Source organism: Elephas maximus, chromosome 18 (assembly GCF_024166365.1).
Source record: "Elephas maximus indicus isolate mEleMax1 chromosome 18, mEleMax1 primary haplotype, whole genome shotgun sequence".
In the NCBI taxonomy this organism is placed as follows: Eukaryota; Metazoa; Chordata; class Mammalia; order Proboscidea; family Elephantidae; genus Elephas; species Elephas maximus.
In genome coordinates this window covers 72,442,197-72,458,075 of record NC_064836.1, presented here as the reverse complement: position 1 = coordinate 72,458,075, position 15,879 = coordinate 72,442,197, and the positions used below count along the sequence as shown (strand labels likewise).

General features: G+C 39.8%; 1 protein-coding gene across 5 annotated transcripts in view; it reads left to right on the top strand.

The window, feature by feature from the left end:
- The first annotated feature begins 1,243 nt into the window (after positions 1-1,243).
- Positions 1,244-15,879, top strand: part of SENP7 (SUMO specific peptidase 7) — a 175,075-nt gene continuing 160,439 nt past the window's right edge. For 4 of the 5 annotated variants that reach the window (XM_049858319.1, XM_049858317.1, XM_049858315.1 and 1 more), the window contains exons 1-2: positions 1,244-1,426; positions 12,286-12,338. In XM_049858319.1, the coding sequence (XP_049714276.1) occupies positions 1,387-1,426; positions 12,286-12,338 (93 nt within the window). In that variant the 5' untranslated portion in view covers positions 1,244-1,386. Of the gene's footprint in view, positions 1,427-1,565; positions 1,906-12,285; positions 12,339-15,879 lie in introns of those variants that run through there. The other variant, XM_049858316.1, reaches the window with a different exon arrangement.

The window sequence follows — 15,879 nt, the reverse complement described above, 5'->3', positions numbered from 1 at the left end:
GCATGATGTTCTTCAGCGATTAGTCCCTCTTGATAATGTGTCCAAAGTAATCCAGATGAACGAAGTCTTGCCATCCTTGCTTCTAAGGAACATTCTGACTGTACTTTTGCCAAGATAGATTTGTTCATTCTCCTAGCAGTCCATGATATATTCAATGTTCTTCACCAACAGCGTAATTCACAGGTGTCAGCTCATTTTCGTTACACATTTTTATTCCTGTATGTACATTTATGCCTAATGAAATTAATAATTTTCTAAGCTGATGGGCCCATTGAAAATATTTCAAAATTACCAAAAAACCAAACTCGTTGCCATGGAGTGCATTCCAACTCACAGAGTTCCAAGGACAGAGTGCAACTGCCCCATAGGGCTATAAAGCTTTACAAAAGCCGGCTCCCGCTGAGTGGCTGGTGCGTTCCAACTGCCCACCTTTCAGTTAGCAGGCAAGTGCTTAACCACTGTTCAAATAGGTCTACCATTTCAAAACTCATCAGGCTTAAATCACTGGAAGAAAAGTTGCAGGACAGGGCTATTTCCTTAGTTGAAGGAATTCCAGTTTACAGCCACCCAGTGTCTACCATCATCTCAGCACTCCATGCTTCAAAATAGAGGTCTAGCTTCCTTTTTCGGGCTTTTAAAAATGACGAGTTTGAATTAAAAAATATATCCTCACCATGGCATTTTTTTTCTTTGACAGCTGACCTATTTCCACTCCAATGAATATATCAATATTATTAAGTGATTTTGCCTTTTTTTTTTTTTTTGAGGAAATGCATTAAGGACAAATACATAGCGGAGGTGGTGAACAAAGTAACACTGCAAAAGTTATTAAGTTTTAGTCATTTCTGGAGAAGTGGTTAACAGCTCCGCTGCTAACCAAAAAGTCGGCAGTTCAAACCCACCAGCTGCTCCTTGAAAACCCTGTGGGGAAGTTTTACTGTGTCATATTGGGTCGCTAAAAGTCGCCATCAACTCCCCTAGAACAGGTTTGGCTTGGTTTTTTGAGGGGGCTACCTCGCGAGGTTCAGTGAACTGGAAGAAGTTTTAAAGTTTCCCGTTTTAGTTTTTTTGTCGGTTCAGTCTCAGCCTTTTACACCCGGGATTAAAATCTCGCACCCAGCCTCGCTTTCCCACAGCGGCAGAGATAAAAAGCGCCACGAAACAAGCACCTCAAGCAGCACCTCGTAAACAAAACAAGTCCCAGGAAGTGACTTCCGGGTGGAGGTGGGAGGGGAGGCTGATTTCCGGTCGGAGGGCCGGCGACGGCTCTTGCGCAAGCGCGGTTCGCACTTTCCTGCCTTTTCCTCTCCCCTTCCCCCATCCCCAGACTGAGGGGTCTTGAGGTGACAGCGACCGCAACTGCGACTCCAGCAGGAGGGGGAGAAGATGGACAAGAGGAAGCCTGGGCGACGTCGTTCCTCTTCAGGTGAGAAGGGGTCGGAGCAGGGTTGAGCATATTGTCCCTCACACTGGGCAAACGGTAGGCACTGGCGGCGGCGGGCGCTGCGGCCCGGAGCCGCGAGGGCGAGGGCAGGGGCGGGGCGGGGAGGGAGAAGGGGGGCGCGCACAATGGCAGAGTCCCGGGTGGCCTCCGTCCCCGGAGTCGCAGACCAGCCCGAGCTGTCAGCGAAGCCTCGGCGACTCTTCACCTCAACACTCCTTTCGTTTTTTCCCTCCTCCCGTGAACACCCTCCTCGAGTCGCCTCGGCCCAGCATCTTCCCGGTTGGCCTGCGGCTCTCCTGCCACGCCTTCCTCGTAATTCCACCAATGTACCAGCTTCTTTTCCACCCCACTTTGCTCTCTCCTGTGATTCTCGACTCCCCCCAACCCCATCCCGACTCTTTGGGTAGAAGGGCTGCCCAGAAGGAAAGGCGGGGCTTCCTAATTGATGTTTCATTCCTCAGGTAAATGCAGAAATGTGTTTCTTTCTTCTGAACAGACCCGCTTTTAATAGCCTTTTTCTCTTCCAGCCTCCTCCAGCTTCTACCAAAAAGTGATTAAAAAGCCGAACAAAGGATGTGAAGCCGTGCTTCCGTTATGCTTTTATTCTCAGCACATTTTTGTTTTTGAAATTCCTTTAAGGTTTAAACGATGATCTTCGGTGTACTACGCCTTGAAAACATAAGTGGAGGTATAAGTCGTGAGGCAGGGCTCCTCCCAGTCGGCAAGTTTTTGTGAAACATCTCATCCATTAAGGGCGCCCCGCGCCTTTGTGTTAAGTCTTTTAGTACGAGAGGTGTGGAGGAGGAAATTACCTTTAATAAGCTTAGACTTTAGTACACAGACTAACACCAATGCATCAATTATTTTGTTTGGTTTTTTCATTTCCTGTTGTACCGTTTATTTTTGTAGAAACCCAAACCAAACTTGTTGCCGCGGAGTTGATTTAGACTCATAGCGACCCTGTAGGACAGAATAGAACTATTCTGTACGGTTTCCAAGGCTGTGATCTTTGGGGAAAACAGCCGTAGTGGCACAGTGGTTAAATATTCCACTGCTAACCAAAAAGCTCGGCGGTTTAAACTGCAGACTTTTTAGTTAGCACTGTAACGACTGCACCACGAGGGCACCTTTATTTTTGTGGAGACAGCCTTAATTCCAGATTTATTTAGGAATTCCTTATAGCAGTGCATCTCAAGCGTTCTCAGCCTTAACTCCAAAGGAGAGTGAACATGGATCTCTGGGGACATTGCCTGAAGCAATCAATTGAAAGCCTGAAGTCCCTTTTTATAAGCAACCAGTGTTAACACTTTTTTGTATAGAGATATTCTTTGCCTTTGACGGTGTATGTATGATATGTGTATGTATGTATATATATGCCTCCAGTAGGTTATGTTTGTTTTTAATATACTTTTTTTTCTCCTTCAGAATCTTCAAGTAAAATGGACACAGAAAAATACACAATGTTATCTGGTGTCATTTGTGTACTTCCTAACACAGGACTTTAGGAGTAATCACACTTCAGTTTGAGATGCACAGCCTTATGATGACTTTTTTCAATAAATGCATTTCATCTTGCCTTAATTTTTTTTGGTGAAGGGGGTGGGGTGACAAGATAATAACTAACCTTGCCCTTCAGCAAATCACGTTTCTTTTTTGCATGTACCGGTATACTCCCTTACCTGATTATACTTATTTTATAGTTGATCTTTATTTTTTCGTTTTGTTGTGCCTTAGGTGAAAGTTTACAGCACAAATTAGTTTCGCATTCAAAACTTTATACACAAGTTGTTTTGTGACATTGGTTGCAGTATTTGCATTGTGTCAGCACTCTCCTTGTTTCCCTTTCCACCCTGGATTCCTTTTGACTTCAGTTTTCCTGTCTCTTGCCTTCTCATCTTTACTTTTGGGCAGGTATTGCCCGTTAGGTCTCGTGTATCTGATTGAACTAAGAAGCACGTTCCTCATGTATTGTTTTATAGGCCTGTCTAAGGCTGAAAGGTGAACATCAGAAGTGGCTTCAGTTATGAGTTCGTAGGGTTTCCGGGGGCCATAGTCTTGGGGGGTTCCCCCAGTCTCTGTCAGACTAGCAAGTATGGTCTTTTTTTTGTGAATTTGAATTTTGTTCTACGTTTTTATCCCCGCTCTGTCTGGTATCCTGTCTTGTGACATCTGTCAGACCTGTTGGTGGTGGTAGCTAGGCACCATCTAATTCTGGGCTTAGGCTGGTGGAGGCTGTGATTCATGTGGTCCGTTAGTCCTTTGGACCAATATTTTCCTTGTGTCTTTCGTTTTCTTTATTCTCCTTTGTTTCAGGTGGGATGGGACCAATAGATGTATCTTAGATGGTCATTTGCAAGCTTTTAAGACCCCAGGCGCTACTCGCCAGATTAGGATGTAGAACATTTTCTTTTCGAACTGTATTGTGCCAGTTGACCTAGATGTCCACCGAGACTGCAGTCCCCAGCCCTAAGTCCCTGTAACTCAGTCTCTCAAGGTGTTTGGAAGTTTCTATGACTTTGCATTGGCCAAGTTGTGCAGACTTCTTCATCGTGTGTTGTCTTTGCCTTCACCAGAGTTAACACTTCTCTGCTATCTAGGTAATGATTTCCTCTCCCCCCTCCTTCCCCCCCATAACCGTCAAAGATTGTTTCTTTCTGTGTGGAAACCTTTTCTTGGGTTTTTATAAATAGTGCTCTCATATAATATTTGTCCTTTTGTGATTGACTTATTTGATGTAGTATAGTTCATCCATGTTGTGAGATATTTTGTGGATTGATCGTTGTTCTTTATTGTTGCGGTGTTCCATTGCGTGTATGTACCATAATTTGTTTATTCATTGATCTGTTGATGGACATTTAGGTTGTTTCTATCTTTTTGCTATCGTGAATAATGCTGTAATGAAACGGGTGTGCATATGTCTATTAGTTCAACAGCTCTTACTTCCCTAGGATATATTCCTAGTAGTGGGTTTACAGTTGATTGGATGCAAGTAGTTGTGGAAAGTGAATTTGGAGAATAAAGCTGTTAATTCTTAAAAGACATGTTTATGTTATGCTTCTGCAGAGGAATTTTTTTTTGCCTGATGAGTTTCCTTTTGGAGATGTCCCTTCTGAAAGTAACTGTGGTTAACATATAATGAAAACCATTCCCAAATCTAATATCAACCTGGCAGCTCTTCAGCATGTCTCTGGTTTTAAGAGAACACTGATTTTTAGGAATCAGTCTCATTTTCTTAATAGTGTATATTATTTTCTCTGTGTAAATTCTCAGAAACAAACAAATGATCAGTTTGTTGAAAGGGATTCTGTAGATTCTGTGAAATAATTATACACATGCAGTTACCATTTCATTAGGAATAGTTTCTAATGAACGCAGGTCACTGAAAGTGGCGTATCTAGTTATCAAAATCCTGTAAGTACACAAAGAGAAGACTTTGATTATTAAAACAGGAAGAATTCTAAGAGACAGAAGATCCTAAGATTCTAAGAAGGAAAGTAGTGGAAAAAGAAAAGAGGACAAGACAGGAAGTTTCCTCTGTGAGACAGCACTAAACTTCCTTAAACTTGATCCTAAACCAGAAAGAATCACAAAGGGTTACATAGTGTATTGCTCAGAACTCTTTCAGTTACAAGTAGCAGAAGCCCAATCCCAGCAAAACACAAAACCAGTATTTATGACTCACTTAACAACAAAAAAAAATTTTTTTAAATTTTTTCTTTAACTGATAATTACAGGAGTGGTGTGGCTTCTCGCGTGGCTGTACCTGCTTAATGCAGAGTTTCCCACAGTGCGGTCTGGGGACTTCTTGTTTCCCTGAGGCCTACTTGGATCTGTGAGGTCAAAACGATTTTCATAATAAATCCAAGATATTGTCTTTTTCCTCTTATTCTGGGCTACGCATATCAACATCAATTGAATGTAGAACCACATAGGAAAATTCAGCTGTTTTCTACTAAGCCAGACGTTAAAAGAGATTTGCAGATACGTAGAACAATGCCACTCTTCTCAGTGATTTTTTGGTTTTTGGTAGTTATGTTAACGTAGCATGAGTGTATTGTTTTTAAATGAGTTAATGCGTATTTTAATATTAAAACTTTTAATATTTTAAAATAAAACCAGCCACAGAAACTCTTGATCATTGTACTTTTCTGCATCTTGCCCAGGGCTTTTTAGATCCTTGGCTATGCTGCTGTACATTTTGCCTCTCCAAGAGAGAGACTGAGCTTACAGTTTTCTCAAACTTACTTGATTTTGAAACTTCTTTCCTACCCTGTTATCTTCAATAACTAGTGTCCCATGAGATGGAGCCCTGGTGGCGCAGTAGTTAATGACTACGACTGCTAACCAAAAGGTCGGCAGTTTGAATCTACCAGCTTCTCTTTAGAAACCCTATGGGACAGTTCTACTCTGTCTTGTGGGGTCACTGAGTCTGGTTTTGGTGATGAGATTCACCTTTCCTACATCTTTCAGTAGGTTCAGGATATGTCTGCAAGATTTTGAATTTTAAGTGTAATTGCATTATGTTGAGGTTCAAAATGAGGTTAAATCATGATACCGAAACCTACCCCTTGCCATTGTGTCGATTCTGGCAAACTCACGTGTGTCATAGTAGAACTGTGCTCCATAAGTTTTTAGGAAATGGCTGTACACCTAAGATCACCAGGCCTTTCTTTCACAGCACTGCTGGGTGGATTTGAACCACCAACCTTTTGGTTAGTATCCAAACGCAAATGCTTTGCACTACATGGGGACCTTATTAATCATGATAGAACTACATTATGTTAACTGAAACCACTGGAATGAATGGAATTACAGAAAGTGTACATAGAATGAGAAAACGCTTGAACCACGTACATCTATTTCAAAGTGGGGAGGAATAGACACTGCTAAGGAGACTGAGGTGAAGCAGTTAGGTAGGAGGCAGATTAGAAATGTGATAAGTTCGGTGAAGCATGAGAAGAGAGTGTGTTAAAAGCCAGTGAAAAACAATGTTAGTGTTAAAGATGAGGTAATGTGAGGGTTTTGGATTTGGCAGTTAGGAGGTCACAGGTAAAAAAAAGTAGTCATAGTAGAACGGAAGGGATAAAAGCCGGATTCAGGAGGCTAAAGGAGTGAATGGATGGTGAGGAAAAGGGCAGCGAAAGTAAACTGAGAAAATGAGATGGGAAGGACAGTTGTCTAGAACAACCTTGAGTAGGAAATTAGGTAGAAAGGAAGTTTTTAATGAATATGAGAGACTTAAATTGGGTTGGTAGAGAGTAGGAAGGGGAGTTAGTAGGGAGGGAAAGTTGAAAATACCGGTTAAGAGATTACCGATGTGGTGAGATCAGAGAAGAAACAGGAGAGGAGAGCATCAAAAAACAGTTCATTGAGACATGGAAAGGAGGGACTACAGAGAAAATTTGAGAAGTTAAGGATGTTAAAATCCTAGCTTCTAGTGAAATAGGAGGCAAGATAATCTTTTGAGAAAGGGACTTTTAGGTGGTATTAGAAGCTTAAAATAGCTGATAGAAGGAATAACTAGTATTAGATGCCATTGAGTTGATTCTGTTTCACGGTGATCCCATAAGGGTAGTAGGGTTTTCAATGGCTGATTTCTTGGAAGTAGATCACCAGACCTTTTCTTCTGAGGTGCCTCTAGGTAGACTAGAACCTCCAACCTTTCAGTTAGCAACCAAGCACGTTAATTATTTGTACCAAACATTGTACCATTCCTTGATGGAATAGAGTAGAAGGTAAATTAGGGATTGACCACCTCTAATAAGAGAAATATTAAATAATTTTTTAAGGTTTTAGTTAAAACCAGAGTAAGTTTTTAGTAGTTGCTACGGTTATGTGACTTTCTTCAGTTAATGTGAAGCAGTCCAGGTGCAAGAACTTGAAAAGAAATATGAGTTTAGTTTTACTTAAAGTGTGTGGCAAGTATGAGGACCAGGAATGAAGTCAGTGGGTGTGAGGAAATGGAGGAGTCAAAGGACAGTATGCTGTAGAATGAGAGGGCAAGTTCACATTTGAGAACTTGAGAGGTGGGATTGTTTTCCACTCAAATACATATTGCTGAAGTGGGAATGTATAGAAGAAGGTTGTTGGAGTAAATTAAAGTGAATCCCTTGTATTGATTGAAGTCAATTCATGGACGTTTTAGTGCTTCAGAGTGAGGGTAGATTTTAATGATAGAGTGGAAAACTATGAACCAAACATCAGAGTATTCTAGGAATCTTGGGGAGAGTCTTGGGTCAGTAGATGGCAGTCACAATTATGGATGAGGGAGGATATCCAATTTATGGGAATTTTAAAGAGGAGCTACTACAGTAAGTAAATAGAATAATAATTGGAAGGGTGGTAGTGGGTGAGACTGTTAATCCTTACTCCTAGTTTTATAAAAGGGAGAAGAATCTTCTCCTCGAGAGCGTCTTTAAAAGAAACGTCATCAATAAAAAGTTAAACCAAGGTGGAGGAAATGTTCAAGGAAACATTTAGAATATAAGAAAATTGTAATTGACCCTGAGAAAGGATTTACTGGGCTAGGGGAAGAGGTGAAGAATGTAGAGCTGAAGTACATGAGAGATGAGAGAATTGCAAGGTAACAGGCTGTGGGGATTGGCATCTAGGGCCTGATAATGCAAGAGGGACATGGTAACAGAGGAGATGAGTCGTGGGTAGGATTGAGTTGTGGTTAGGATTGAGTGGCTCTGAAGCATCAGACTGGAACCTTGATGTAATGGTGCTGTCTCAAACCTGCCTCCCAGATGGACAACCAGTCTGTGTCTTCAGTGATTTAGGAGCCTGCCTCTTGTGGCAGCTTCATCCTAGTTGGTAGATACCTGTATTGATAACTCACCCACCCATGGGATGGACCTGGCACTGGGGTGACCTTCCCACCCATCTCTGCCTGTGTAAAACTCCAAGGCCCTTTTTGAATTGTACCTTTCCCAGAACCATCTAGCACAAACTAAAATATTCATTTCTGAACTGCCGTGGGTGTTTATACTTCTTATATACTGTTCATCAGATTCCAGCATCTATTGTAGCTGTGGGGAATTGTCTGATCTCTGCTACGATGCTGTTAACTTCGTGACAGGGTGTGTCTTATTCATCTTATGTCTTTGTAACTTCCAACATGCCTAGAGTGTACTGGTTAAGAATGCCACCCCTGGAATCAGACCAGTGATGAATCACCATTGTGACCTTGGGCAAGTTATTTGGATTTTTTTAAACTTAAATTACTTTATCTCTAAAATAGGGATAATACCGTTATTGATCTCGTAAAGCTTTTGTAAAGATTGAATGAAAAAATCTGTGTAAAGCACTTAGCATAGTGTCTGGCAATGGTAAGTATTATTTTTCCAAGTAAATGTTTATAGAATAAATAGCGAGGAATGGTTCCACAAGCTACTTGGGAAAAAGTCATGCTTTTTAATTGTTTGGCTCATATTTAGAATGAGAATAATTAGATTTTCTTGTATATTAATATTAATGTATTGAGGTCTCTTAAAGAGATATTTTAATATAAAACATTGTAGTAATAATAGTTACCAGTTCTTTTCATTAACTACATGCCAAACATAATACTAAAAACTTTTGATATCGACTGTTTCATTTAATCTTAATGATTCAAAAGGCAGATATTCTCCCGTTTTACAGATGAGAAACTTGATATTCAGAGAAGTCACAACTAGTAAGCCAAAATACAAATTTAGGTTGTCTGCATTTAATATCTGTGCTCCAAGCACTACACTATACCAGACAGCCTCAAGTAGAGGTACATCATATGTTTATTAAAACACTCCCAAAGCAATCTAGAGTAAGATGGAGCAACACAGTTTTAAAAACTCCTAAAATTTGGGAAGTCACAATAGTAGTAAAGGAAATATGGAGATGTCGCACAACTGGATAGAAGCAGTTTTAACTCAGTGAGTCAGTTTGGACATATTAATCTATAAAGTGCAATTTAAGCAACTGATACTCTTTTTTTTTTTAAATGCTATGTATTTTAGTAAAATTGACTAGAAAGCGAATTTCTACAAAGTGAAGTCTTATAGTTTATCTTAAAAGTTATTTATTTTTGGTAATATAGTTAAAGAATGATAGGTTAATGAAATTATTTGAACTCGTCAGAATCTGCAGTATAGAGGTTAAAGTAATTTTTGCAGCAGTACTTGCTTCAGGAAATGCATATAATAGAATTAATGCTATGTATCAGAGAAATTGTTTCAGCCGTATGGATTTCTGAATAAGGTATAGTTCATTTGTTCTAATTAATTGTTATTTTAAGTTAACTTTTTAAGTTGAGATATACAGTAAAGTACACATATCTTTAATATATAGTTTGATGAATTTTTTATATTGTATACATACAGCTGTATCACCATAATTTAGATCAAGGTATAGAATATTTTCGGCATCCCAGAAGGCTCACTTGTGTCCCTTCCCAATCACTGTTTGTCTAGTATCACCATAGGTAAGTTTTACCTGTTCTTGAATTTCACGAAAATAGAATCATACAGTATGCATACTCTGTGCCTGGTTTCCTTTAGACATACTGTTTGTGAAATGTATTCATACTCTGTATGGTGTAATTTATTCTTTTTAATTGCTGTATTGTTTTCCATTGTATGAATATATCTCTATTTGTTTATCCATGCTTCTGTTAATTGGCATTCAGGTGGTTGCCAGTTTTTGGCTAATAAGAACAAAGATAATTTGAATTCTTACACATGTCTATTGGTGGCTGTAAGCATTCTCTCTTTTGGCCATATATTTAGAAACGTAGTCATTGGACATAGAGTAGGCAGGTGTTCAGCAAGTAGATGGCCAAGTAGATGTACAAATTTACGTTCCCACCAGCAGTGCATGAGAGTTCTAGTCTCTGACCAGTACTTGCTATTTTCAGTTTTCTTAATTTTACCCATTCTGAGGGCTGTGGAATGGTATCACATTGATGTTTTAACTTGTATATCTTCGATGGTGATGAAATTGAGCACCTTTTTGTATGTTTATGGGCCATTTGAACCTTTTTTTGGAAGTGCCTATTTAAGGCTTTTGACTTTTTTTTATTGTAAAATATAAGATTTGCCATTTTAATAATTTTTAACCATCCAACATAGTGGTATTAATTATAGTCACAATGTTGTGCAGCTATCACCACTATTTGTTTCAAAAAAATTTTCCTCACCTTGAGTAGAAACTGTGCCCATGAAGTGAAAACTCGCTGTTACTCCAGCCCTTGGTACTCTCTGTTTCTATACATTTGCCTATTCTAGATATTTCTTTTGCCCATTTTAAGAATGGATCGTCTTGCTTATTCTTACTCCTTTGTAGGAGTTCTTTATATATTTTCGCAGATGTATTTATTTTTTGACAGATGTATTTATTATGAATAATCTCCTAGTTTGTGGCTTGCCTTTTCGTTCTCAGTGATGACTTTTGATGAATATTAAGTTCTTAATTTTAATGAAGTAGTTTGTAAACCTTTTTTTTTATGGTTAGGTCTGTTTGTGCCCTGTTTAAGAAATCTTTGCTTACCCCAGTGTCGTGAAGGTATTCTCGGATGTTTTATTTTAAAAGCTTTTATTTGTTTTACCTTTAAATTTGTGACCCTTTCTAATTAATTTTTGTTTATGGTATGAGTTGGGGTCAAAATTTATTTTTCTGTTTGGTTATCACATTGCTTCAGCATCATTTATTGAAAACATTGTTCTTTTCCCAGTGAATTGAAGTGATACCGTTGTCATAGATGATGTTGTCTGCAGTCAAGCTGACAGAGTAGAATCGCCCCATAGAATTTCCTAAGCTGTAGTCTTTATGGGGAGCCCAGGTGGCACAGTTGTTATGAGCTCAGCTGCTAACCAAAAGGTCGGCAGTTTGAATCCACTAGCTCCTCTTTGGGAAACCTATGGGGCAGTTCTGCTCTGTCCTATAGGATTGCTGTGAGTAGGAATTGACCTGACAGCAGTGGGTTTGTTTTTTTGGTTTAATCTTTATGGGAGCAGATTGCCAGGTCTTTTCCCCTGCAGAGCCGCTGGTGGGTTTCAACCGTCAACTTTTCAGTTAGCAGCCTATTGTTTAACTGTTGTGCCACCGGGGCCCTTTGTCATAAATAGGTGACCACATATGTATGGATCCGTATCATTTAGTATTGTTATGAAATCTGTGATACATTGCATAGGCTATAAGTTTCAGGAAACTTTGGACTGTCTGATTTGCTTACTATACTATAATCACTGCCTACTGCGGTGCAGTGACTGACACATGATAGACATTCAGTAAATATTTGCTGATTGAATGAAATAGTTCAAAAATGAAGTATCCATAAAAAGTCCGAAAAAATATTGGTGAGGAAACAGTTAAACTGGTACCCAGTTGTATAGTGTGCTTAGGTATTTAGTAGAACTGAACGTGTTTTTGTAGAGTATTGCCAACTTCTAGATCTCACCTTCTGCATTTTTTTTCCCCTTCAGATTATAAAAATTTGTCCTGTCAGATGGTTCAGCCAACATTTATTGAATACTAATGGGTGCTAGGTCTTTTGCCAGGGCAATTCTGATTTAGTACTTAGAGCTAAGTTTCCTTCTTTTTTCTTTTGTCATCATACATATATTGTGTAGTGGACACATTTCGTGACAATTTGCTATTCTGACACATGCAATTATAATGATAAATATCCTTTTTTGACCTTTATGTTTAATCCTTTAGGTTCTGTAAAGTGTATCAATGTAAATCCTACATCTAACAAGATGTTAATTTAAAATAAGGGATGGCTATGAAAGTTTCTCTTATTAAATTGTTTATCTCATTTAGGTGTTAAAGGGTAATTTTTATCATGTTTTTGGTTTTTATAGAAATTGTCACAGAAGGAAAAAGGAGAAAGTCTTCATCTTCTGATTTACGTGAGGTATGGATTATTTTTAACCTATTTATTATTTTTAGAATTGTGTATATTGAAAGCATTTTAGTAATTGTCTTTAAAATAAAATTTTAAAGAGAATACTGTAAAACTATGACTAATTAATGTTTTGGGGCACTACGTATCCTAATTAACTGAAGGTTAATCAGGAAACCTTTCTGGGACCGGCCTTGTTTAAATCATTGTAGCACGTACCAGTATACTTTACAGGCCTCATTTTAGATTTTACATAAAACATAATTCAGCGTTTCTCTGACGACTGAATATATATTACAGTGCCTCATGTTCATTCGTTAGTAATACTTCGGACGTAGAAGAGTTGTATCCAAGGCATATGCTGACAACTACTGTTTGGAATGCATCCTTGCATGCCTCACATACAAGCCAAGACTAGCAAAATAAGCATTATGAAGTTTCTACCTATGTAGGAAGTGTTTTAAAAAATGCATGCTTGTTTAGAAAGGTAATCTTGTTTTCCTCTAGAATTTTGTGATTTAAATGCAGTAGCACCCTAATTTATATTATAATAATTTATTAGCTCCGTTTTCTCTGAAGCATTCCAAGTTATGTACCAAAACCAAAAAAAAAAAACAAAAACCAAACCCATTGCTGTCGAGTTGATTCCAACTAATAGCTACCCTATGGGACAGAGTAGAACTGCCCCATAGAGTTTCCAAGGAGCACCTGTTGGATTCAAACTGCTGACCTTTTGGTTAGCAGACATAGCGCTTAACTCCTATGCCGCCAGGATTTCCAAGTTATGCACAGAGAACTTTAATTTGATACATTTTTATGCTGTAAAGTTGTAACAGAGCAAAGAGGGAGAAGAATTCATGAAAGAGGGCTGTAAGAGGGAATTAAAAGCTCCTTAAGAAGCCCGTGGAAACCGTGGTGGTGTAGTGGTTAAGTGCGATGGCTGCTAACCAGAAGATCGGCAGCTCAAATCCATCAGGCGCTCTTCAGAAACTCTGGGGGCAGTTCTACTATGCTATAGGATTGCTATGAGTCGGAATCACCTAGACTTTGGTGGGTTTTTGGTTAGTGATAAGAAGATCAGAGAGCGTGGCTTCTAAAATTCAGGTTTTTAAAGTTTAAAATTCTGGCACTTAAAATTCTAGATTTAAATTAAGTGGGGTGAATGACTCTTAAATCGACTTAACAGCAGTGGGTTTGGTTTTTTGGCTGGGGTGAATGCAGGTAGTAAAAAAGAAAAGCTTGTATTGCTAGGCTAAATACCATCGTACTCAGTTTTAAATACCTCTGTGTTGGTTACATATTTTCTGTTCAATATCTCCGGTGAAGTGAAATGTTCTGCCTAGGTCATTACTTCCTCCACACAATTAATCTCAAATTCTACCACTAGGAATTAATAATATTAAGTTAATGAATTTCTCTTTCTGATTTTTAGATGTACAGTATTTTTTTTTTAACTTTTTATTTTCAAATAACTTTAGACTTATAGACTTACAGTAGAGTTTATATATTTTATTGTGTCTCCCCAAAAGATCTATCAACTTGGCTAGGCCGTGATTCCCAGTGTTGTGTGATTTTCCACCATTTCGTTACCTGATATGGTTTTCTTAAGTGTTGTGAATCCTGTCTTTATGATGTTAGTAAAATGGGATTAGCGGCAGTTATGTTAATGAGGCAGGACTCAATCTGTACGATTATGTCTTAAACCAATCTCTTTTGAGATACAAAAGAGAGAAATGAGCAGAGAGACATGGGACTTCATACCCCCAAGAAAAAAGCACTGGGAGCATAGTGTGTTCTTTGTACCAGGGGTCTCTGCACTGAGAAGCTCCTCGATCAGGAAAGATTGATGACAATGACCTTCCTCCAGAGCTGACAGAGACAGAAGGCCTTCGCCTGGAGCTGGCACCCTGAATTCGGACTTGTAGCCTCCTAGACTTTGAGAGAATAAATTTCTGTTTGTTAAAGTCTCTACTTGTAGTATTTCTGTTATAGCAGCACGAGATAACTAAGAATTTGGCACTAAGAGAGTGGGGTGCTGTTCTAACAGATACCTAAAATGTGGAAGTGGTTTTGAAACTGTGAATGGATAGAGGACTCAGAAGGAAATGAGGAGAGCTGTTGCAGTAGAGACGGTGCAGATGATGAGAAGCAGCAGCAGAGAAATGGCAGCAGCAGAACCAGGAGATCTTTGAGAGACAGTGCCAACAGACTGGAGAGACCCCGAGAGTGTGGCCCCCCCGGACACCCTTTTAGCTCAGAAAGGAAGTCACTCCTGAGGCTCACCCTTTGGCCAAGGATTGGACAGGCCTATAGAATAAAACGAGACTATATGGGCACACCAGCCAGTAGGCAAGGACAGAAGGCAGGAGGGGACAGGATAGCTGGTAATAGGGAACCCGGGGTCCAGAAGGAAAGAGTGTTGACGTGTCGTGGAGTTGGTGGCCAGTGTTATGAAGCAATACGTGTACTAATTGTTTAATGAGAAACTGGTTTGTTCTGTAAACCTTCATCTAGGGTACAATTAAAAAAAAGCATATCCACAATTATACCAATAATTGTGTAATATATTCACTGGTCACCTGAAATTAAAGTGTGATTAAAAAAAAAAAAAGACCGGCGAGAGACAGCTCTGGAGTTGGCTCACAGCGAGAGAGCTGAGAGCCTTCCGGCCGAAGTTTACTAGTGGAGTGGTGTGTCTTCTGGCACTTATCGGTGGAACTAAAGAGCTTTGGAACACTTGTCCCAGCAGGGCAGATGTGAGCAGCAAGGCTCAAGAGGCCGAGAGGCCAAGGAACCAAGAAGCAGAAGCTGAAAAGGAACACAGGAAGCAGAGCTAACTCAGTGGAGTCACTACTCATTTGGACTAGGAGAATTAAAAAAAAAACAAAACAAAACTTGTTGCCCTCGAGTTGATTCGGACTCGTGGTGACCTTATAGGACAGAGTAGAACTGCCCCATAGGGTTCCTAAAGAGTGGCTGGTGGATTTGAACTGCTGACCTTTTGGTTAGCAGCTGAGCTCTTAACCACTGTGCAGCCAGGGGGCCTCCCAAAGCCAAGGGACCAGAGTTGGGGTTTCAGTGGGCCTGGAAGGTACAGCTGAAGCCCAGGGCCCAGGGGCCTCCACTCAGAACCTGGAGAGTGTGGCCAACACTCAGAGTCTGGAGGGAACGGCCATTGTCTCAATGGTCTCAGAGAACAGAGGATTATTTTCAAGCCTTGAGGGCTAATATAATGTGTTCTGACGACTTGCATGGAGCCTATTCCTTCTTTCCCTCCAGTGGAAACCCTGGTGGTGTAGTGGTTAAGTGCTACGGGTGCTAACCAAAGGGTCGGCATTTTGAATCCGCCGGGTGCTCCTTGGAAACTCTCTGGGGCAGTTCTACTCTGTCCTGTAGGGTCGCTATGAGTTGGAATTGATGTGACGGCACTGGGTTTGGTTTTCCCTCCAGTTTCTTCCATTTGTAATGAAAATGTCTGGCTTGTGCCTGACTGTTGCGCCATTATATTTTGAAAGCTGATAATTTGTATTCTTGACAGATGAAGAGGAATTTT